Source organism: Maylandia zebra, linkage group LG19 (assembly GCF_041146795.1).
Source record: "Maylandia zebra isolate NMK-2024a linkage group LG19, Mzebra_GT3a, whole genome shotgun sequence".
In the NCBI taxonomy this organism is placed as follows: domain Eukaryota; kingdom Metazoa; phylum Chordata; class Actinopteri; order Cichliformes; family Cichlidae; genus Maylandia; species Maylandia zebra.
In genome coordinates, this window is record NC_135185.1 from 5610339 (window position 1) to 5636104 (window position 25766).

Below are 25766 nucleotides of genomic sequence, written 5' to 3' on the forward strand. Positions count from 1 at the left end.
GCACCACAGTCAAGAATACTTTTTGTTGCATTTTTTGTGCTTTCTCTGAGGTTGAAGACAGCCTCTTTTCTCAGTCCTGAATAGGGCACAGTTATCTGTAAGACAAAGTGCTCATTTTGCTCATTCATCAAATGAAGGATATTTTGCACGCTTTATCCTTAACTAAAACTATGTGTGGGATTTTTTTTAAATTTACTGATCGATACATGTTGGATACTCTAGCACAACATATACACTTACTACTGATACTTACTGCTTGTGTTTTTCTTGGGTAAAGCTTTTATTTAAGGTTGCACTTGTAAGTCTGACATGAATAAACTGGACTGTTAAATCACTTTTGTTGTGGCGCTCTGGGGAGACTTAATACCTCTCTACTACTTCATGCCCTTCAGCTTTCTCACAGACAGCCACTTTAACTAATTATGCGATTATTAATCTGGATAAATACATGCAACAAGCATGTAATGCCAGTGCTTTGGCTTTGTGATGTGACCCCTCCCTGTGCTTTTTCCACAGCACCGTGCAATGTGTTTTGCTGCCCTTTGTCTCATTGCTACAATTAGAGCTGAGCAGTGGGACTTGTGACTCTCTCTGATAATGTGCCTTTGCCCGCTATAGGCTTACCTCTTTACTCAGTAATGACAGCTAGTAAAATTCACTTTGTGATGCAACTTTAATGGATGGTGTGATTTGATTGCTTAACTATGAGTCATGCATGAGTGTAGCACTCTATTGTTGTTGCCCTGAAATCTCAATAGACATGTAAACAACTTCATGCATTTTGTATTTATTAGATCCAGACAGTGAAAAACACACAGCAGTAAAAGCTGTATTCCTTTCTTTTAAATTATGCCTGTGTAAGAAACCCCTGACATTTTCCCATTAGTTACTATCTCTTGTAATCTCTTGCAGTAAATATTTGTATATATTTTATATACCGCTCTCTCGGTCTCTCGCCTCCCTTGATCTATCGTTTTGCAGCTGACACGAAGCCTTGGGATAGCTCAAATGCTGTGCTATAGCAGTCCACATATGCACACATGCTTGGCAGGGTAGCATTATCAGAGCATGGTTCTGTGGGGTCACATTAACAATGGATGTTAGTGGTTCAGTGTGTTTTTAGAAACCGCATGTGCTGCTTGCTTCTTATTGCTTGTGCAGCTGCGAGTAACCTTGGGCAAATATTTGTTTAATGCTAGCTTGTCAAATGATTTAATTTGATGTTATTATTAGTTATGGTGCTTTAAATAGTTTGCTGGTATTTTGCACTTGTCAGAATGTCAAGTAACCAGTAAGGAGTCATCTCATGCACTGACATCACAACAGCTTGTCAAGAGTATAAAAATACTTTTCTTGCTTTTTTGTTTTTATTAACTTTATCTGCACCGATATTCTCCAGTTACTAAGGATTTACTGGATTCAGCTTTAAATTAAATTCCTCAACACCCATATCTACTGCCAACACACTTTATAGCACTGGTAGTGTCATATTTGCAAATAGCCCTTTTAATAGAGTTTGTCAGAGCTAATGTGTTTCTGTGTACAACCAGAGTCTTTATTGACTTGATTAGTTTTTTTTAGGAATTAACCATAAGTTTGACTTCTTCTGGCTTGTTAAGGATTCATATTTGTTTGGCCATTAACGATTCTGGGAGGAAAACATGCCACATAGGAAACAGCATACAAGAAATATTGCCAAGTGGCTCCAATGTTTCACGTTGCCAGTTTGAGTGAAATCACATTCTTCTGGCAACACATGCAGGTCACAGTACGTGAGCTCCTTGTATTTGAGCTGATCTGGCTCTGACACATCTGACATTTGCTCTGACATATTGGTGAGTGTTGGCACTATTTCACACTGTTGCATTTTAGTCTCGCTCACCTGTCCGCTCTCCTGGACCATCACGTCAGTCGTGTTTATCTGCAGAGAAAAACAATCAAATCAAAGGGCTTTTTTATTTTTCACTGCTTGATTTGTTTAGGCAGGCTACTCTGTAAAGATGTCTAAATGTCATACATTTCTCTCAGTCCGCTTGTTCATATCCTAGAGGGGGAATGAACAAGACAGAACACGGCCCAGCACTTCACGCTGCACTCAGTTTATACTGACAGTGTTTCATTGCACTTTAAAAGATGATAAACTCCTCTTTGACTGTATTTCAGACATGCTCACTGCCAGTCTGTTGGTCATAAAACAAATGTTTTGTGGACATACACAGCAGCAGACAGGAACAATATAATTCTGTTCACACAAACCTCCTGGCTGCACCATTATCATTATTTGTGTTGATGCAATGGTTATAATACTGGAAATAGTAATAATTATTATAATAACCAATCTTAAATATAATTGTACCACTAATTCATGTTTATTGGATACATGTATCCACATCCCAAAATATTAAAGGTCTGCTGTGTCTGAATGGGTTTGGGTGCATGCTCGTACACCAGTTACAGCACATTAATAATTAGCCTCAAGCAACAAGCAGCACACACGCTTTTGCTGAAACAGAAGCGCTTGAATGCACAGATGTTTGCGGGCCTGTTTATCCGAACATGACTGGAAATGATTGAGAACATCATTACAACCTCTCTATGGTGTACCCTGCCTCTTGCTGTATGGCAGCGGGGATAGCCTCCAGCCCATCTGCGATTATGTGCTGTCTTAGCGATTGGATGGATGGAAGTTGAGTATCCACAGTAATCCAACAGATGTCCTGGGGTCTCATTTATAAAAGACTGCATTGTGAAACTCCACATGTTGTTCTCTGTCTAAATCATCCCTTTACCTTGAGAAGTCTGCAGATTACTCAGGAGAGGTGGAGAGTCTTTCATGGTAGCTGATCAGTGGTCCTTTCTGTCATGTCTTATGGCAGCGGTATTGCAATCACTATGTAGCACTACACGCAAGTGACAGAGTATTGGTATATTTGCAGCAATCAGACTGATTGAGACACAATTTATAACAACACACAGTTGTTTCTTCCAACTTGGTCCATCCATCCATCCATCCATCCACTTGTCCAGTTCAGGGTTGTGGGAGGGCTAAAGTCAGATGGACAGGGCGTACCCTGGTCAGACACTCATTCATATATATATTCAACAAATAGTCAATTTAGAATCACCAGTTAACCTAACCGCACTAACAGCATGTCTTTGGACTGTGGGAGGAAGCCAGAGAGAACCCACACAGAAACAGGGAGAATAAGCCACTCCACTGGATTTGAACCCAGGACCTTCTTGCTGTGAGGAAACGGTGCTCTTTTACTTTTTAATGATTATTTGATCAGCCTTGCTTGTGTATTATAAATGACTCAATGGATTTACACCTAACTGAAAGGGACGAATCGTCCGACCTGCCCCATTCTGTTATCATTAACTGTTTCAACAAAAAGTGGCAAGTGATACATAAGACTTAATTTTTTTTTATTGTTTATAAATATTTCGGTCACATGTATATTAGATATAGAAACTTTTGGCTATAAAGGTAAGGTACAAGCTTCCTCAGACTGGCACCAGCTGGAAAAAGTGTGATCTTTTAGTCTTAGATCTTTATAGTTCAGTCTTTAGTTCTTTTAGGCACTAATATTGATGCTTTTCTTTTTCCTCTGTATTTTTTAGAGCAGTGCCATGCTGCCGGGAGTCTGTGGATGAGAATATGTCGTCAGACTTCTACTCCAGAGATGCTTTGTTGGAGCAGGGGACCATCCCCCTGGATATTGACAATGTTCACATGCTGCTGCAGGGTCAGTCTCATTTCCAGTACAGATTACAGTGTAATGTTTCTGACTGAACAATGAAATATTTTCTACAAGAACAAGAGTAAAGCGTTTTTCAAAAAAAAATCCTAGCTTTAGGCTGTTGGAACTACTGTGGTGCTTCTTACCTAAAATGAGTAAGTGCTCATTGTTTCTGGTCTGAGGTCATGCAAGAGTAAAAAGAAAAAAAAACCTCCTGATTTCAGTCACTGTGGCAACATAATAACTGTTTGGCCTCAGTCTCACTCAAGGGAGCAGTTTGATGACCTTGTCACAGTCAGTCCACTGTGGGCAACATCTTGTTTCACTTTTACCACTCTTTTTGAGGTCATGCTTGGTTTAATCTACGGAAAGTGATCCGCTGTTCACTTTGAGACATGAGTCATGTTACAAAGAGTCTTCTGAAGGGAAAGAGCAGGAGGGTGGTGCAGGCATGCAATAAACACTGCGCGCACATCAACTCACTGTATCTCGGGGCATTCATGAACGTCTTAAGCAAAGTATTGCACTGAGACTGTCGTTACAAGTTGGTTTTCAATTGGTGAGCCACTTCATTTTAAAGTTTTTCATCTCTGGTTTATGATTTTAAAAAATGTAACAATGAGTCATCTGCTTGTGACGTAAGTTGTAGAATAAAAAAGAACAAAACACAAAAAAGTTATTATATACATTTACCAATTTATGGTAGGAGGATGGGCCGAAGAACAAGTGAAGTGGCTGAGCTGGGAAATGTCTTATTTACAAATAAGGCACATAAAAATGTGTACTTCAAGCTTAGGTAGATGTTTTCTTTGTGTGATCAAAGCCTTATTTGCCCAACTGCATTCTGTGATATCTTAACAAATATTATAGAAGCTACCATAGCTGACCATTGTCTGACCTTTGCCAGTTTAGAAAACAAAAGTCCAGAGGTGAACTTGGCAAGTGACAGAGCATCATCATTTTTAATGTGAATTTATCAATGCTGCCTTGGACCTAACATTACGGGAACCATTAGCACCAGAGTTTGACTTCACTGGACTGTAAACCAATCAATTTAGGTTGCACTTAGTGTCCATTACCTTTGAATAACACAAACCTATTACCATGTGAAAACATTTTACAACATGAAATGAAAAACAGATAATTTCATGTACATATTTCAGATTTAAAAATCAGATAAAAAAAATTCCAAGAACAGAGTACCATTTTAGCTCGGTGGCTGGAGAGGAGTGCCCCAGGTTCAAGTCCAGCCTGTAGCTCTTTATTCCGTGTCTTTTCTCTCTGAGGTTGAGGTGGTTTGGGCATCTGAATAGGATGACTCTGGCGTATCTCCTAGAGGAGGTCTTTTGGAAATGTCCAAGGCAGGGAAACCCTGGAAGAGAGAAGCTGGGGGAGATGGGTGGGGAGAGGGATGCCTGCTTAGACTGACCCAGAATTATTAAGCATCCAAAGGTTTATCAAACATCACTTGCTGAGGAAGTCCTTATCTCCCATTCCATTGTCCTTGTCATGGCCCTGTGCATTGGACAGTCCCTGTTGTTTTGCCCTGTTTGTCTCCCTGTGTTGTCTTGCAGATTCCTGGTAGACGGGGTTTATCAATGCAACAGCGACCTCCTGGTCAGTCTTGTTTAAGAATTTAAGAACAGGCTATTTTAGCTCTGACCCCAGTGGCGTCTGTCTGATTAATGTGTCAGGTCCCTCAAACCAGCAAACTTGGGGGTTTATCCAGGATTTGAACCCAGGACCTCTTCCATCTCCTCTTCCATTTTCAATAATGCAATTGTAACTAGCTAGAATTTTCACCACACATATATGTAGCTATGCTTTATTTTCTACCTGACAGGTGCCAGAAATGCAGTTTGTGTATTTGGTGATATGTGAGCCGTTTGGGGATATTCCATTTACTGAAGAACCAAGACTTACTGACATTTGCTTGAGTGCTTAACAGGCGTGAGCATGAAAAAAGGATGTGTGTTGCGTTATGAGCATGCTGGCACGATTACAAGGTTACATATTGTGATTTTTTTGAGAGAGTATCTCCATGACATCAGCTGGAAGCAATGCTAGACTGCAGCACAAAAATTAATAGCCCACTTTAACCACACATCTGTCAAGACTTGCAAAACCATATTTGTTCTGTATAGTAATACATATCTAAAAAGACACTTGTTGTTCATATTTTTCCATAACTTTTCTTAATCTTTCTGTCCTTATTTCACCTTTTTTAATAGCCTCTCTCAGTCCTGATCCACCACTCTCCTTATTCTCTTTCTTGCAGCTTATATTTTTTAAAATGAGTGACTCTCGGATCTTTTTTCTCTACATCTTCCTTGACTCTTGATCTTTGGACTTTTCAACATGCTCATATGTGGTTCTTTCTCTGTACCTACCTCAGTTCTTTTGCCTCTCCTAACTTATTGGGTCCAATCTGACTTCATTCCTCACAGAGCTATTTTTAGCTCATTTGCTCCCCACATTTAGAACACTGTGTTTTTTTAAGCCTTGTAAATGTTTTTCCAGTTATGTAGTTTCCAGCTGCTACACCATGTCCAGAAGGAATGATGTAAGCCCAACGCCCCCATGACAAGCCATCTTGTAAAATAAGAGTGTGAAAGTCATTTTTTGTGTATATTTGAAGGTGTAATGATAAAAGAATGTCACTAAAAATAGCTCAAGCTATGTGTGATTGTTGGGTGTATTCAACACTTGTTAACTGAGTCTGGGAGGATATTTTCTTGCATAGGGTGCAGGGACTTGAGCACAATGTGTTCTGCATCGTGGATATACCCACTGGCTGTTTTAGGGAGAACATGTGATGTCACTTTAAATACCTTTTTAATATGTTGTCGGTACAACATTAATCATCTTTTTATGCATTGCCAAATAGAATAGGGTGCAGTTTTGGGTTTATTTTGACATTTACACTATTGCTAACACCATATTTATGTCAATGAGTGACTCTTTTTTCTTTCGTTTTTGCTTAGCTGCACTGTGTAACCTACTGGCTAAATTTCAGTTACCTAACTGGGGTTGGGGTTGCATTAACTTAGTCTTCCAAAATTCGTCTTCCATTTTGCTTGGTTTGCTTGAATTTGAGTCAGGTTTTCCAGCCTGTGCAGCATAAAGTACTTAGGATGCTGCAGGAGAACTAGCTTGTTCCAGGTCGTGTTTGGGCAGGAATGAAATTTCGGTGAGTCACATTTAAAAGAGGTGGAGCCCAGCTAAACTCACCTGCATCCCTGCAGGCAAGAATTGTAGACGGTTTAAACAAGAATTGTTTTCAATAGGATTTCATATCATATTTCATATAATCTCTTCTGCTGCAGCAATGGGTGTGTTGAATGTTGAATCGGTTTGGTAAAGCATGTAAGGGAAAAATGCATTTGATTTAAACAGATGTTTAACATCAGAGTTTACTAATACTACTAGTACTACACTACCTGCTCAATCAGCATGACTTCTCACATTGTGGGTAAGTTGCTTTCATTTGTCTTTCTAGTAGTGAAGTTGATTGGTGTGGAATGAAAGTGACTGCAGAGTTTAGTGTGAAGACACTGTACTGTAGGCAGCGTTTGAATGTGGAACTCTTAAACCTAGTTTGACTGCTTATAGAAACTATACCAGGAGATTTACAGATATAGTCCAGTATCTGCAGAATATAAGAAACCAGTCTTGAGTAGGAAGTAAATAGTAACTCACCTATACAGTATGCATATGTATGTATTCAAATTCATATATAGGCTTCGCTCTCTTCTCAGGACTGGGGCAAGTTTTAGATCTTATAAAACCTACAGTAGTCTCGTTTTAGAAGAGCTACTGCTGTAGAATGTAATTACGCATTAAACACAAAACCGAAGCTTGGCTGCTATTCAGAGGTTAAACCTTTATTTAATGTCTGAGCAACATTGTACTTGTAGTAGCTGAAACTACAACAAAGCCATGAAGGCAGATGGCTAATGTTAACATCTTGAAAAGGCAAAAAAAAGAAAAGAAAAAGAAAAAGAAAAAGTTTGCTGAGCTGAAACCGAAATAAGAAGCCAACCTGATGATTTTATGGTAGTTACTGCTAATTTTACTAGTTACTGTATATGTTAATTTTGGGGCGGTGATATTCTGTTGGTAACATTTTCTATCAGTGCTTTGCATTTGTACAGTTGCTGGTTATGAAAGCTGTCCAGAAGGCCTAAAATTAGCAATTTAGGAAGCAACCTTTCAAATCCCTTATTTGGAGTGGCTTTTTAGCCTGAAGGACTGAAGTAACATCTGTGATAAACACATTTTCAAACGATAACTCTGACACTTTTGCTCCCTTTTTACATGTACTTAAAAAAATTGCCTTCCAGGTAAGGAAGGTTTGAAAGCCCATTTTAACTACATAAAAAACATTATAAACTATAAAGCATTTTCCTCACCTGTTATCTGGCAGCTGAAATAAAGCACAATTAATTCTTAACAAATTCATAACAAATTGCTCATAAAATCATGAAATATTTATAGGAAATCTTATTTTAAAAGAAAACTATTTACGTAATCCTTATTGTACTCTCCTGATGGTCTTGGTGGGTGTGGCAGCTTATCAGGCGCCATTGTTAAACCCCAGTCAAGTCCCTTAATTTAAATCAGAGACTTGTTTCATAAACTGACAACTGACTGATTATCCAGTATCCCTTTAGAAATGTCTGAAAAACTGCAGAAATGCACCACATTGTGCATTATGCAGTAGTCCTTAAAAACACTATTTGCCACATGCAGAGCAGATAGAGGAGGCCCTGCTCTCAGTAGTCAAAATTGCAGACACATTAACCCTGAGGGAACAAGAAGCTTTCGATTGAGGAAAGCACATGATAGCAGGCTCTTACAGCAGGAGAAAGCCCCTCCTCTAGGAGCAGTAATCAAGTTTGTCAGCCAGTCAAATACAATATACAGTGCTGTGAAAAGGTATTCCCCCTATTGCAGGCATTTTTATGACTGCAATAGGTTGAGAACCAGGCAACGTAGCATGTTGAAACTGATACCATAGGTGCATCTACTAAAACTCTCAGACAAGTTTGAATCTCAAGCTCAAAGGCAGAGGTCAAGTTTTCTTAAAATCTTGTAACTGCTAGCTGGGAAAGCTCAGCTAGCTAATTATCCACCAGGGAAATAAATACATCACTGTTGTCAAGTAAAACCCTTCATAAAGTTTCCGAAATGCTGTTTGTATGTGAAAATGTAAGACAAGGAACAATAGCAAGAAGACTGAATTAGGCAAATTTCAAAGTCTGAAGAGGTACAAAAACATCCATGTTAAACAGATAATGTGGTATGCTTTGGATCATGAGCTGTTCCCCTCATTCTCAATACTTTTGCCATCCTTCTGGTACAACTATGGTTTCATCTTTCACAGAACTGTGCCAAACCTTTTAAATGTTTTATGGCAAAGTCTAACGTGGCCTTCTTGGTCTTGACTGTATTCAGTGGTTTGCACCTTGCTCTAAATCCTCAACATTTCTCTTCATTAAGGTGTCCCTTGTAGACGTCCTCCTCTCATTTGGTTGTTCTTGATTGGATGTTGTGAAGCTGTTTAACCTTTAGTTGCCTTCTGTGGTCTTTGGGGCCTTTTGGTGTTGCTGAACTGGTCAGTGCATTGTTTCTTTCTGCCATTGTTTGTATATATTTCATTTTCTATATGTATAGGCATATAGGAAATAAATTATATTATAAAAACAATGCTTTTGTTTTTATTGGCCACATTTTGGAAATAATACTGGTTAATGGGGATGCATCCAAATATCATCTCACATTTGACCTCTGATCTCAATTTTATATTTCATATCTGCCTTTCTTTCAAGTTGACCCCCACAAACTGCACTACAAACTTCATAAAGTATGTTTAAAAAGAACAAAGAAAACAAAGGGAATTCATACAAAATATAATACTCTTCCGTTAAATGTAAATACTACTCAGTATTCTTAGATCACAGTATATGTGAGATTCTTGATTATGTTTTTAGGAATCCCCAAAAGTTTTTGCAACACATTTTGTGATGAGTCATTTTTCGAGGTTTGTGGCTTGTTCAGGCAACACACAAACCAAATACTTGTGTTTATAATACTGCCAAAAGTGTTCCCATAGCAATCTGGGTGTACCCTAAAGAAATAAACAGCTTTTAGGATGCAGCAGTCTTATAGTTGCAAATGCTTGTTAATTTCGCAATAGGTGAACTTCTAGAATCTACTGTTTAGATGAATTGCACACTGCTAATGTTTTTCATTCTGCTGAATAAAGCAGATTGTTTAAACCCCAAGGTTGGCTCAGATAAAACTGTTTAGGCTGCTATGCCCCCCCCCCCCCCCTTTACGGTTATGTTGTTTCATGGGGGACCTTCAGTTGTGGTCAGATGTTTTCATACACTCATGATGGGCATGAATGTCATAAGTTTGATGCTTTGATTAATTTGATTTCTTTGAACTGCTGCTTTTCCATGGTGGAATGATTGTGCAGCATACATCTTTAATGACTGTAATGACAGCTTTAAATTTATTTTGTGTGTTTTTTGTTGAATCCACAGAGGTTCACAGGAGTCTGTATACATACAGAGTCTGGAGTACACAAACAGCTCGAGTAATATTTGGATAAATGTCTCCTAGCAAGCTACACCTTAACCAGATCCTCTTGCTAGCCATAAACAGGCTTCTGGCATAATTCAGGCTAGATATCTGTCCACTCTTCTTGGTAGAATTGGCAGGGTTCAATTAAATTGGTTGGTTTTCTGATATTGAACAGGTTTTCAAGCATAGTGCAGAAATGTTCAAGGTTGGGACCATTTCAAAAGTGTAATGTTAACCTGCTTTATCCATTCCAAAACCAGTTCTGATGTGTTTTTGCAATCAATGTCCTGCTGTCACTGCCCAGTTGTCTTCAAGTTTCAACTGTTTCGCTATTGATATGAGGTGAAACAAAAGGCTTTGGAGGTAGGCCTCTCATCATGCAATTGATTGTGTGCAATGTACCAGAACCAGCTGGTTCTGGTACATTGGGCAGCTCTAAATTTCAGTCAAACTTGACGGTGTTGATTTTAAAACAGGGCTTTCTTTCTTGGTCAACACCTTCTCAGTTTATGGTGATATAAAACTTGCCTTCACTGTCACAGGAATACTGAAGTTCTAGCACTTTCCACTTCATGGCAGGCTTAAGCCTTAATGGGTCTTGGGTTGTTTCTGAAAATCCTAACTAATTTCTTCTTACCTGAGAATGACTGTTTGGGTCTTGTGAGTTAAGCTCTTTGTAGTTGTTTAGAAATGGCACCATCATACTTCTGGAATAGTGGAAAGCCCCAACCTCAACTGTATTGAAAATTTATGCACTATGCTTAAAAGCCTGTTCCACATCAGGAACTCAACCATTTTAAATAACATGCCAGTTCTGCTAAGAATCAGTTATGTCCGAATCTTGTTGATGGTAACCAAACGTTTGCAATCTAGGTGTAAATGTAACCAATTATTAGTGTTGTTATCTGAATATTTGTGACCCTGCATGGACCCGGTGGGGAAAATCCAAAACAAATTCAAGCTTGTGCATGCAATTCATGGTTTATAAAAGTCAATAAAGATGTATGATGTACAGTCATTCCACCATGGAAAAAGAACAATTCAAACAAAATCATTAAAAGCTCAAAGTTACCATGACATTCATGTCCATGATGAGGTGATGAAAACATTTGACCACAACATGAACTATGTATGATACGTTTGTGTAACACTGAATTACTTGTTACAAACTGGAGAAAAAGAGATACAGTGTGTTAATTAGTGAGACTTAGAGTGCTCTAAAGGATTATAGCTGAGAAGATACCATGTCCTTCAGTTTCACTTGGATGCTAAGCATAAGCTTCTCGTTGCACCTACTTATTTTCTATGCAGATTTGACTAATCTCCTTCAAGACAACAACTAACTGTCTGTCTATAAACCTGTGGTCATGGCTTGAAGAAACCTATAGTAAACAACACAATATAGATCCTGGAGTTTTCAAAAAACTTTCTTTTGAAAAGCCTTAAACTTTCTTTCTACCTGACCCATGCTCTCTTAACCAAAGAGACCTATGATATTAGCAGTCCAAGGAACTGTGCCAACTCTCATTTTCTCTCAGTCTAAACAGTTCGTGGGGAGCATTATGGCTCCCTTTCCCAAGATATGATGCTTTTGTGATTTGTTGTTTAAATGTCTAAGTTAATGCAGTGATTCTTCCTTTCCTACAGTGGAACAAGAACAGATTCAGAAGAGGACCTTCACCAACTGGGTCAATGCTCAGCTGGCAAAGGTGAGGCCTAAATGTGTGAACAGTATGTGTGAAGGATGAACTTACTTTCTACTGTGTGCTGGATACAAGCACACAATAGAAAGAAACCATGCATAAAACTACTGCAGCGTGTTGAAGAATTTGTCTACTGTAACATGCAAACATAAAATGCTTTCCCAAAACTTTATACACAGTGAGTCCATTGGTCACTCTCACATAATTAGCTTTGTCAGACTAAAAGAAGAAGCAGAAAACATGAAAAGTCCTGAATATTGTTCTCACTAATGACTTTTAAAGATTATGATTCCTTTATATTAGTATTTGTGTTTTACGTAGTACCATGCAGCTAGTTTTAGTCATGTGCATTTCCTTTGAAAAGACATATTTTTCCATACTGCATGGATAATATATGAAGCGCACGTTCCTGACAGCAAAGTGACCTTGTCAGTACTGCACCCTTCAACTGTCATGGAAAGAAAAGCACAAGTAGCAGTAAAATGGCTCGCTTTCAGTAAACTTTCAGCTTATTCATGACAAAGATCCACCATGGACAAAAGTTGTCCAAGAGTTGCTAAAATCAAATCATTATACTTCCACTGTAAGCATCTTCTGAAACTTTTCAAGGAAGCGAGATGTTATAGGAAAGCTGTCAAACACATGCATTGTGTAAAGGTTCTGTCCCCTGACATGACTCAGCAGAGACAGACTCTTTCTGCTTCATAGTGAAGGTCAGCTGTAAATATCACAGCGGAGGACAGTAGAGTGGTGGCTGCATACACAAATATAGCATTAAGGAGCAAGGTTCACAGCACACAGACAGACAGCAACAGACGGCCCACCAAACACACCCACCTAATCCACCCAACCAAAGGTCCGGCATGGTGGGAACTTTGCCAGTAAGCTAAATGGTGGAAATAGTTGTTGATCCTTTTGGGGCTGGTCACATTATACCTCACATTACAACCATGCACATGTGTATCACGTGTGAATAATATTTGGTGCAGAAACTTTTGTGTCCTCCTAGAAATTCAAAAGTGACCTTTTATGCCGGGATCGGAGTACATAATAGAAAGTCAGTTATTAGCAAGTCAATTATGACTTGATCTACATGACACAGGGCATTGGTTTGGGAATGGAAATTAGAATTATGTATGACATTCAATCAGTCATCTGGTTTACTGTAGCTAGGAAAATACTGCAGCCTGTCAGGTAGTCAGTAATCCATGAAATCCTGGATGTTTTTATTGACATCGTTGTAAGTAAACACAGTTGTACAGTTTATTGTGTGCTGTTATATCACATTCATACTGAACACTGTCACACAATTTAGAACATAACATTATCTCACTTGCCTAAACGTGTTGCCAGTGTGGATCTGCACATCTGGAACGTACTGACAGCCCTTGACTTATTTTTAATGTTAAAGCCTTTAACACACAATACCCCATAATGACAAAGTAAAAGGTTTGCTTAAAATTATTGCAATTAAAAAACAAACAAAACAAACAACTATAGCATGTACATAAGTATTCATAGCTTTGCCGTGACGCTCTAAGTTGACCTGCTTCCACTGATTATCTGTCAGATGTTTCTACAACTTGACTGGAGTCCACGTGTGGTAAATGCAGTTGATGAAGTCAGTGGACATGATTTAGAATGCATGACAGTGCATGTCAAAATACAAACCAAGCCCTGAAGTTCAAGGAATTCTCTATAGTTCTCCCAGACAGGATTGTATTGAGCCACAGATCTGGGGAAGAAAAATTTTGGCAGCACTGAAGGTTCCAGTGAGCACAGTGGGCTCCAAGTTTGGAACCACCAAACCATGAGAAACTAAATTCTGTGGTCTAATGAAATAAAGAATGAGCTAACTGGCCTGAATGCCAAACGTCATGTCTGGAGGAAAGCAGTCAGCACTCATCACCTGACCAATACCATTCCTACAGTCAAACATGGTGGTGGACCCATCATACTGTTGGGATGTTGTTTGGAGCTGGAACTAGAAACCCAGTCAGAGTTGAGGGATAAATGAAGAAATGTGCAGAGACATCCTAGCTCATAACCTGCTCCAGAGCGCTCTGGACCTCAGACTGTGGCAAAAGTTCTTCCAACAGGACAGCGACCCTAAGCACATAAGCCAAGATGTCAAAGGAGTGGCTTTGGGAATCTCTGTGAATGACCTTGAGTGCCCCATCAAGAATCCAGATCTAACCCCTTCTTTGGTTTTTATTTGTAATACCTTTGCAAGAATTTAAAACAAACTCTCTTTGTCACTATGAAGTATTCTGTACAATTTCAAGGTGAAAAATGAATTTCTTACAGTTTGGAATAAGACTGGAACATGAAAAAATGTGGAATCCTGTGAATACTTGCCAGATCCACTGTACAGTGTTTGCTATTAATGAGATTCATTGTTTCTTTATTAAACCTGTTAAGTGTATCTGTAAGATTTTATCAATAATAATGACTATGACTATGCAAATACAGTACACATCATTATCTAGAGAAACGTCCCCATGCTCAAAATGTCAGCTTCTAAGAAATCAACAAACAGCTGTCTTTTCTTTAAACTTTAACTAATTTGTTTGGCTTTAATGCCTCGAAAACTGCGTCATGCTATAAAGTTATATAGTCACGCAAAATTACAAAACTGGTCTCCACCAGTTACATGTGTTATCTGCACACGTCACTGCCCATTTTGTAAATTTTTGTCATCAACATTTTACATAATTTCTAAGAAGCATCATCCCTGAAATAATTTCCAAATTCCTGTGATTTCTGTGTTACCAACATATTTTCATACATAACTTTCTCTGAGTAAGAGGTGATTTGGAAGATACTTGGCTAGAAACTTGCTGTAAAATAACATAAACAAAATGTATATTTGTGACAGAGGAGGCCACCGTGCATGGTTGTAGATCTCTTCAATGATTTCCGTGATGGCTCCAAACTGCTGGACCTGCTGGAGGTGATGAGTGGCTTGCACATCGTAAGTCCAGTTTTACCTTAATGCTTCATGCTTTCCAACCAACAGCTAAGAACTTTTGTGATCTGAGTGATTCACCTCTTTGTGGTTTTCAGAGTCGGGAGAGAGGCAGGGGAATGTTTCAGCACAGGAGCAACATCGAGAAGGCTCTCTCCTTTCTTAAGAAGAAATCGGTAAACAATCTTTTAAAGGGGCTTAATATTACCACCAACTTTATTCGGAAAACTGTATTGTTGGTATTGAACAAAAATAAATTAAAGATTACACAAACACTTTTTTTCCCCATCAGACTTTCATGTTTAGATTTTGATTCTAATATCTGTGAAAAACTCTAAACAGTTTTCCTTTTCCCCAGATAAAGCTAGTTAACATACACATTCCTGACATTATTGATGGAAAACCATCCATCATCCTGGGCCTTATATGGACTATCATTCTTCAGTATCATGTAAGATTGTTTTTCTTCCCCTTTTCTGTTGTTGTCCATTTTGTTGTGCATTGCTTATTACTTTGGTTTTGATGAGGTTTTTATTTCCTCATGCTAAATGCCAAATGTAAATCTATCGTGTAAAACTCAAACTGGCGTTTGGTTATTTTAGATCGAAGAGCTGGCGAGCTCCCTCACCTTTGACTCCCGTCAGTCCTCTATGGAGTCTTTGGCCAGTCTTGACACGCGCTCCACCTTCTCAAGCCACTCGGCTAGCAGCAGTCCAGTTCCTCCCAGAGGCTCACCACTACATCATCGTTTTAGAGTCTCTGCCAAGAAAGCACTGTTGCTGTGGGTCCGGGAGCAGTGCCACAAGTAAGCACTTGATCAAGGGAATGGTAATATTTGGCAAACAGGCGTCTTAATGTATTTTGCAGCGTTTTTAAAATAGAATACACATTTATTGTCACCGTACATGTGTAGTGAAATTATGGGTTACACTGATGTAATTCAATTTGAATCAGTTTTATTTATACAACGCTAAATCACAACAACAGTTGCCTCAAGGCGCTTTATATTGTGAGGTAGACCCTACAATAATAGACAGAGAGAAAAACCCAACAATCATATGACCCCCTATGAGCAAGCACTTTGGTGACAGTGGGAAGGAAAAACTCCCTTTTAACAGGAAGAAACCTCCAGCAGAACCAGGCTCAGGGAGGGGCGGGGCCATCTGCCACGACCGGTTGGGGTGAGAGAAGGAAGACAGGACAAAGACATGCTGTGGAATTGAGCCAGAGATTAATAAGAAGTATGATTCAGTGCAGAAAGGTCTACTAACACAATAGAGTCACATATATTGGTAGATCATAGCCCCTTATCATCTGTGAGCCAAGTGTATGATGTGTGAGTGATGTATCCTCATTTGGGAATTATTACTCATTTCCAGGTCTGGGCTGAAGACCAAATCCAGATCAGGACTTTACTATGTGAAGAGTGGGACATTGATTCGTTGTTACATATCCAGTCTCTGTATTTATTTCTAAATGCTCAAAATATTACAGAATCCTGGTGCTTTTGCCTTGAAAGAGCAATGGCTATGTAACAGCATAAAGACTGCATGAAAAAACTGAACACATTTACTGTATATTTTATACATTAAAGTCTTCCTTGACCCAGTACTGTGGGTTCCATACGCGAAGACTCAGACAGAAGGAGTCACATAGGACTGGAGATGATGAATAATATCAATGTAAATACATTTTCACACATTTTTATTGTAAATAGGTCGTAAATATGTATTTTTTTAAATGAAATAAATGTTTGTGAACACATTTCTTGTATAAAAATGTATTTTCTGATCTTTGGTTGCATTTTATCTTTTAATCTTGCTGTTTCTTGTTTGATTTAATCTTTTGTTACTTTGCTGAACTTGAACTGCTGAACTTGAACTCGTGCCAGTCTATACTTTATGACATGGAAGTATTATGAAGTGCATTTATTACAAAAGTAATAAAATAATTTCTTTCCTTCAGAGCTGGCTGTTCAGTAAACGTAAAAGACTTCAAGGCTAGCTGGAGGAGTGGAGTGGTTTTCCTGGCTATCCTGTATGCTCTGCGGCCTGACCTGGTGGACCTATCCAAGGCCAGAACGAGAAGCAACAAACAGAACCTGGAGGAAGCCTTCCGTATTGCAGAGAAAGAGCTGAGGATCCCCCGACTGCTGGAGCCTGATGGTGAGGGGAAGAACTCGATTAGTTCAAAATGCACTTTATGACAACAGATACGATATGGCAACAAGAGTGCTACTTATAGAACACACTTATACAAGCACATTCTCCTATGCATTCAATGCTTTGTTGTGTGTCTTTAAGCACTTTCTATCACTCATTACTTTTCTTAAAAGTAATAAAAATACGTTACTCCCCAGAGAAAGTAATTCATTACGCTACTTTTAACTATTTTTTTACTTTACTTTTGCCTTAGTCAGTAAATTGACCTGAAATCTGCACATAATTACCAGCAAAAGGCATATAAACCTATAGGCTACCAACACAAATCCTAATGAAGACACACAAACGTTCTTTCTTTTAGTCTTTAAATATAAACAGAAAACTGACAACACAGCTGAATCCCAGTCCGAGGGAGACATTAAGGGAACCGTACTGATTCTGCTGTAGAAACAGAAGCTGCAGCCTGACTGCTGATCACTGTCTTTGTCAGCTGTTGAAATCCGGGGTCCGGCCTGTTGGCTGGGGTCAGCATGTGCTCAGCTTTAACATTATTCTGGGTTTTTGACAATGAAGATATTATTGTAAGGTCTTTACCTTTCAATATAAAATGCCTTGAAATGACTGTTGTTGTGATTTGGCACTATATAAATAACATGCTGGCTACGTATGATAGTCTTGTTCTGGCAAATCAGTTTGTAACTGATGAACCTTTTAACACAGGCGGTGACACAATCATAGCTATAATGTAATTACTGAATTCAGCACAGTTATGCACTACGTTACAACATTACTGAAAAATGTAATCTGATTACATTAAGCCATTGCATTACACCCGACAGTTGTAATAAGTTGCTAAACCAAAAAAGTTTAATTGCATTTTTACGTATATATTACTTTTTTTTAAAAAAATAAAACTTAGGAAATCACAATAATTATAAAAAACATGTATTGTTATAAGTTTGTTAAAAACAACAACCCAGAACTCCAAGTATGGGAAAATATCCAGTATTGATTGCTCAATGATGGTTTTATCATCAGTAGTGACACACACTTTGGCAATGTGTTGCACAGGATTTCTTAATCAGTTTTAAAGGAAAGCTATGCTTTTTCCCTTTGGGTCACTCAGTTGCTTATTTCTCTGCTCCTTTTCGCCTGCTACAAACACTCTTTTCATGATCAGATTTATTAAATATTTTTCTCACATAGATATCTAGCAGCAAAGAATGTGTTGCTGTTTACACGTTTGCAACTGCATGCAGAGTGTAGCCATACCCAGCTTGCCTAAAGGCAAGATGATCTGATGGTCTGCTGACTCACTTGCTGCTTGTTTGCTTCAGCCTTACATAAAACCCTCATTTGTTTCATCTGCTCTGCCTGTTACTTTAATAGCAGACTTTCATGTTTCTAAGACAGAAGAGTTACACCTCCATTCCTCAGCTTCCAGTATTAAACTCCACCTGCTTCAAGAACACACTCAGATGTTAGTCTAAACATGTCAAAGTAGTGTTGCAATGTGGAGCTGATCATGGAGCACTCTGATGTTGATGCAGATGTGGACGTTCGGGACCCCGATGAGAAGTCCATCATGACTTATGTGGCTCAGTTCCTTCAGTACTCCAGGGACCTGCCAGTGCCAGAAGAAGAAATGCAGGTCTGTATGAGTTTATTATATTCGACACAGGGCATCAGGTTACGCTGCAGAAACATTTGCAGAAAAGTTGTTAGTGTAGTCCTTAAGTCTAAGAATCAGTTCAGGTAGAGTTTAGACTTCTCCTTTACTAATCTAGTCCTACTTTTGTGTGCCAAGTCAACATGTGGTAATGCTGATCTCAATCTAAACCAGTGGTGCAGAATTCACTCTCTCTATATATATATATTTGAAATATATATTTGAATTGCATTATAACTGCATTAGTTCAGCGCAAAGCAAGCCCAAACTACAACTAGCTTTAAGTATAGAATGCAAATAAGTAAAAGTTTACATGTAGTGTTTATTTCAACAAAACTGGGTATTTTTAATCCCAGATGTGTGTGTGTTTTCCATTCAAACAATTAATGTATTGTTCTGAATGGCACACTATCATGTGCTCATCTATGATACCACTCTGCCACCTTATGCCCTGCAAACGCTGCTACAGAATGTAACTCTTATATATCTGTTCATGTTTCATTCCATGCTTTATTGTAAATCAGCCAGAACACACGTGGTTAATGCAGTTATAACTGTTAAGAATAAATAAGACTTTCTGTTCTTCTTACACTGAAATCAAATATCGTGTGTGCATTCAGTTGAGGTCAGCTAAATGTATTTGATGTGTTTGAGAAGACCACTTCTCTCTTGTCTTTTCCCTTCTCTCCTCGTATTTCCTCTCCTTTCCCCTTCCCCTTTTCCTCCTTAGACACAATATTTGACTCCTTCTAAAAGTCCTTCTCCTATCAACCTGCCTATCCACTACACCCCTGCTATTTCTGCTTCACCTCTCCGCCAGGTACACCCAATCATCACAATCAATCATCACAGCACAATGTCAATCAGCTGCACAATCCCTTTGTAGTACCCGCAAGTAACGATGGATTTTATTGCTGATGTTTATATCTAGTAACGACACGTCAGGGGAGTTGTTTATTCTGAGGATGCTTAACACACTGCTGTTTAAAACTAAGCTGCTCCGAGCCAAAGTTACCTTCGAATCACATGGTGGTTAAAGGCAGGACTGATCATGCAACACTGAACGAGTTTGCCCTGTTCTCTGGGAAAGGATCCAAAGCCACAGCAAGGGTGTTTTTCTCTTGCCTCCCATGAGAAGAATAAAGCGCTCATGGGGTGGTGCAGCAGTACTGGAATCGCCTCATGATAGATCAGATAAAAATACCTGTCAGCTTTGGTTTCTGACAGGATATCACCACGTTAAAGTGTAGCTGCTGTAGACATTTGACATCTTAAGATATTTTCTATTTTTAACTATTGTGTTTTGCTTTTTGATTCTGCTGTGGGAGTGGGAGATTGTAGGAATATGAGTGAGTTAGTTTGTTGGAATTTCACAAAGAAAGCTGAAAATGCATTAACAATACTAAACTTTAAGCGTATATAAGTGAAACAAATCAAATTTAGCAGTACTACGCTATGTTCCCTAGACACTACACACCACAGGATCTGCATGACAGGATGGTGATCTGCTTTTACAGGAGAAGAGGTGAATAGTAAAGGTGGCAGCCTCCTTCAAAGTGACATGTTGCTATATTCATATGAATTTTCAAAGAACAACCAAGGAGCCAAAACAAACTTATGTATGTGCGCTGCTTAAAATCAACTTAGTTAGCGCTATCATTCAGCTTTCTGTAACGTGTCTGGTGATTGGTGTTGCTTTTTACTTTACATTACACTCACATTATGACCACATTATTATCACGTAAAACTTAATTCTGGAATCACTTGATCATCCTCACCCACTCAATTTTTATTGTGTCTTTCCAGGTGACACCTGACCGTAAGGCACAGGAAATGACATGCTGGCTGGTTCAGGCCTATGATGAGCTGCTGGAGGGATGGGACTCCACAGAAGGAGAAAGCTACTCAGAAAGATATAATGTATGTTTCTAGCAAGAGCTCATCAGGATGTGTTGCATTTTTAAGTATCAGTGCACAAATTAGGTAAATGTCTGGCACATTCAGAGGCCCCGATATTATTTTAACAGGCCTATGATGTAATTACAGGCACAATAAGCACTGTCTGTATAACACAGATCTTAGTTAAAACTGAATTTGGTTAATAAAACATTTTAATTCTTCTTCCCAACAACCTGATCCTGTTTTGCACAACAGTGTTAAGCAGTTGTAATTTTTTTCTCTCTCTTTAGTTCTCCCCCTGAAGGGAAGGAGTATGCTATCAGTTTCATTTGTTTATCTGTTTGTTACCAGATAAACATACGAAACAAACTGTGAACACAGGCTAGTGTTCACATTTTTCAAGAATCATTTTCAAATTTTGTGTGATTGTAGATGCCAATAACAGCTCGAGCTGATTTTCTTTTGGTGAAACTCGGGTCAGGGTCCTGATCATTCCTAAGCATTTGACTTTAACCTTCATTGTTAGCGCCCAAGAGCATAGTTGAGATTCAACTTCACTTTCAAGAAACCATATTGATCTAATATATCAGATGGAAAGAGTTATACAACACACTTTTTATTTTTTCATTACAATGCCCTACACTGTCACAGTAGCACCGTAATAGGCTGACATCATTCATTCATTCATTCATTTATTTGTTCATTTTCAGGCACAACAAATACCTATATTGAACATAAAATGCACAAAACAAAAAACAAAAATTGCCTGAAAAAGGAGTGGGACGAAGAAAACTTATTAAATCCCACCCCTATACTCACTCATCAACAAAAAAAACAAACTTCCCGCAGCTACGCCCATCATTGCATACAGACCCATCAACAGCCCCGGGCACATACAAGCATCTAAACGGCAGCTCGCAAACAACAATTAGAGCCTTCATAACTGAATACAGAATATATAAATTATAAATTGCATTACCACAGGTAACAGGCAGTAATAACTAGAGATGGACCGATCCGATATTACGTATCGGTATCGGTCCGATACTGACATAAATTACTGTATCGGATATCGGAGAGAAATAAAAAAATGTAATCCGATCCATTAAATATCAAAAAAGCACCTCACAAAACTTGCGACACGGCGTAACTCAGCTCATAACCGCAGCACGTCGGAGCAGTGTGCTCACGTGATAGAGCGGCTGTGTGTATTTGTAGCCTCACTACCAAACCAGCATTTCATCTCCGAGGAAGTTATCCCAGAGAGAAGTAAAGCACGTGTGTAAGTTCATCTCTGAATGTTTGTAAAGCATTCCCACGGTCAGCTTAACAACCAATATATGGAGCTACTGCCTCTTCTTGCTGCTACTTCAATCGTGAAACTGATTAATGATCAGCTGATCGGCTTTTCTGTGGCGAGTCCGTCTCTCTTCTTTGTTTTTGGCCCACTTTGCGCCAGAAAGAGGAAACCAGCAGCTGAACAACAGCAGCACGTTTAAGCTTGATAAGCTGTTGTTAGAATTTATTTAATATTACTTTCTACACCAAGATCTTTTTCTACGTAGCTGACAGCTGGTAACTGTGCAGGGGCGGATCTAGCAAAGTTTAGCCAGGGGGGCCGATAGGGCATGAACAGGGAAAAGGGGGCACAAAGGCATACTTTTCTTTCTTATTCTTATTTAAAATGTCTAGCTTTTAATAAATAATTATCCGAATCTTACACCCAAAGTTTTAATCTGATGTAAAATATATAGAAGTCAATTACTGTGTATAGTAACTGTTAAGTCTAATATACCCTAGTAAGCTATAGTACTTTTTCCTTTGGGAAGATACCATCTGTGCAGTCTGCAGTTCTGTTGAAGAAAGATGTTGAATCTATTTAATTATTCTTGAAAAATAATTGATTTCTGTGCATTTTTTTCCACACTGCATCAAATTAAAGTTGATTACGTCGATTAAGCATCATGAGGTGGAGGTTGGGGGGTGGTTCCCTATTTTTTTTTTTTTTTTTTTTTTTGCTGGGAGTTTGCAACCCTATTAGTTAGGTTGCTTAATATTTCTGCTAAGCGCTCTTTAAAATACCAGAATAGGGAGGATGGAGCAGGTTTAAGTTTATTAGATTGATCAGTGTTGCTGAACTGTGAAATATTTTGGGTGCAGTGTATTTTTTACATACAGGTATAACAGAATAGCTTTAGTGTCGTTGTTTATTTAAACTTGAGTATGAACTTATACAAAATGCAGCAAGATATTAAAAAACAGTTTTATTGATTAAAAAACACACTATATCGGATTCATATCGGTATCGGCAGATATCCAAATTTATGATATCGGTATCGGTATCGGACATAAAAAAGTGGTATCGTGCCATCTCTAGTAATAACTACAAGTAACAAACACACATACATATACATACATATATATCTACACACACATGTACATATATGTACATACATACGCACACTTTTTTTTTTTTTTTTTTGGAATCCATACCAGCAATGGTAAGAGAACAGACATTACAGAGCACACTAAAAGCATCATTGAGTATACTGTGACCAGACCAACTGTTTGTAGAGAAATTTAAATCTATGAATATTTTTGCATTGTTTCAATTGTAAACTTAGACTGTTCCAGATTTTCACACCACATACAGACACACAAAAACCTTTACGGGTTGTTCGAGTTCTGGGTAATTTGAATTCTCCAAAGCCTCTCACATTATAAACCTTTTCTCGAATTTCAAATCTAGTTTGTAAATTTGCCGGTAAAAGTTTAGTAAAAGCTTTATACAAAATTATGGATGTATTGTAATTAACCAGATCCTGGAATTTAAGTAACTTTGCCTGAAGAAAGAGTTTGTGAGTATGATCTAGATAACCAGCCTTGTGAATAATACGCAGTGCTCGTTTCTGTACTGTGACTAATGGATTAGTTGTATTTTTATATGTGTTTCCCCACACTTCCACACAATATGTAAGATATGGAAGAACCAGGGTACAGTACAGAGTACGAAGTGCATCTTTATCAAGGTATGGTTTCACTTTGTTCAAAACTGCGAGGCTTCTGGAAATTTTGGTTTTTATGTGTCTGACGTGGGGTTTCCATGAAATTTTGTTATCAATTACGACTCCCAAAAATTTGTTTTCACTCACATTATCAATTGGTACACCTTCAATGATAATTGGTAATTCTACATTATATTTTAAATTACCAAAAAACATTGCTTTAGTTTTATTTATATTTAATGATAATTTATTTATATCCATCCATTTTTTTTATTAATTTTAGCTCCCTGTTTACGGTCATTACAAGATCAGTATAATCATCGCTACTGAAAAATATGTTGGTGTCATCTGCGAACAGTATGAGTTTAAGTACTTGAGAAACATCAAAAATATCATTTATGTATACATTGAAAAGTTTTGGTCCCAACACTGACCCTTGGGGAACACCACATGCAATACCAAGTTTCTCTGAGTGGTAATGCCCTATGCTAACATATTGTTCCCGACCCGTTAGGTAACTTTTTAACCAGTTACCAGCTTTCCCTCGAATACCATATCTTTCCAATTTATCCAATAATATTGAGTGATTGATTGTGTCGAAGGCCTTTTTGAGATCAACAAAAATACCAACTGCATATTTATTTTTATCCAGTGTATCAGTAATTTCTTCTACTGCCTCAATTATCGCCATTGAAGTGGTTCTTTGCGTTCTGAAACCATACTGACCAACATTTATTAGTTGATGTTTTTCAAGGAATTTTTCTAATCTTGAATTAAAAAGTTTTTCTAGAATTTTTGAGAATTGAGGCAGTAGAGAAATAGGCCTATAATTGGTAAAACTGTGTTTGTCATTACTTTTATATAGTGGTATTACTTTCGCAATTTTCATTTTTTTTGGAAAACAACCAGACTGAAATGATAAATTACAGATATATGTTAAGGGACTAGCAATATTCAGAATAACCTGTTTAACTACAGACATATTTATGTCATGATAATCCATTGAAGACTTACTTTTACATTTTAATGTGATATTTATTACTTCTTGCTCATTTGTAGCTGAGAGGAACAGTGAAAAGGGATTTGATTTTATATTACTGATATTTTCATTTTTATGACACGGGATGTCTGCTGCTAGTTCAGGGCCAACATTTATGAAGAATTTATTGAACCCATCGACAATATTACTCATGTTGTGATTTTCACCATTTGCATCAGTAAAATATTCAGGATATGATGTTCCAGAAGATCCTTGTTTAATTAAGTTGTTTAACACATCCCAAGTTCCTTTTATATTGTTTTTATTTTCATATAATCTTCTTCTATAATAAAGTTGTTTGCTCGTTCTTATAATATCAGTCAATATATTTCTATATGCTTTATATCTTTGTTCCACTTCTTTTGTTTTTACTTTGATGAACTGTTTATACAGATTGTTTTTCTTTTTGCAAGCATTAATAATTCCTTTTGTGAGCCAAGGACTTTTTATCTTTTTTTTCTTTGTCATGTGTTCGTTTACATCATATTGTAATAAAATTATGAAACGTCTAGAAGAAGAAGAAAGTGTACTTTATTGGTCCCCGTGGGGAAAATCCCTCTCTGCATTTAACCCATTCACTCAGTGAAGCAGTGGGCAGCCACTGGGCGCCCGGGGAGCAGTGTGTAGGGACGGTACCTTGCTCAGGGGTACCTCAGGGAAGCTGTTCAGGGGAATCGAACCCCCGACCTTCCGATCATGGGGCCACCACTCTACCTACTGAGCTATCCCTGTCTACGTTTTGGCACAGCGTTTAATGTTATAAACTGACTTCACGTTATAAATTTGTCACTAAAAAAGTATTTTCCTTCCCTCAGGTATTTCAGACCTTTCTGGTGTCCTTTAATGAGCAACGACGGCCCATCATGCCTTTGTTGACGGCCATGAGACGAACCCCAAAACTGAGCGATGAGCAACGGACTCTTAGAGAGGCGTGGGATGCTCTCACAGAAAAGGTTAGTTTTTGTTATTTTTTAATCAGACTAGAGAACC

General features: G+C 38.2%; 1 protein-coding gene across 1 annotated transcript in view; it reads left to right on the top strand.

Moving 5' to 3' along the window:
- The window catches only part of LOC143412385 (nesprin-2-like), a 32856-nt gene that overhangs the window by 2607 nt on the left and 4483 nt on the right, over positions 1-25766 (top strand). The window contains exons 2-12 of the mRNA XM_076877854.1: positions 3622-3746; positions 11979-12040; positions 14913-15008; positions 15101-15178; positions 15361-15453; positions 15605-15807; positions 16968-17167; positions 18715-18815; positions 19564-19653; positions 20640-20753; positions 25592-25729. Coding sequence (XP_076733969.1) covers positions 3659-3746; positions 11979-12040; positions 14913-15008; positions 15101-15178; positions 15361-15453; positions 15605-15807; positions 16968-17167; positions 18715-18815; positions 19564-19653; positions 20640-20753; positions 25592-25729 — 1263 coding nt within the window. The 5' untranslated portion in view covers positions 3622-3658. The remainder of the gene's footprint in view (positions 1-3621; positions 3747-11978; positions 12041-14912; positions 15009-15100; positions 15179-15360; positions 15454-15604; positions 15808-16967; positions 17168-18714; positions 18816-19563; positions 19654-20639; positions 20754-25591; positions 25730-25766) is intronic.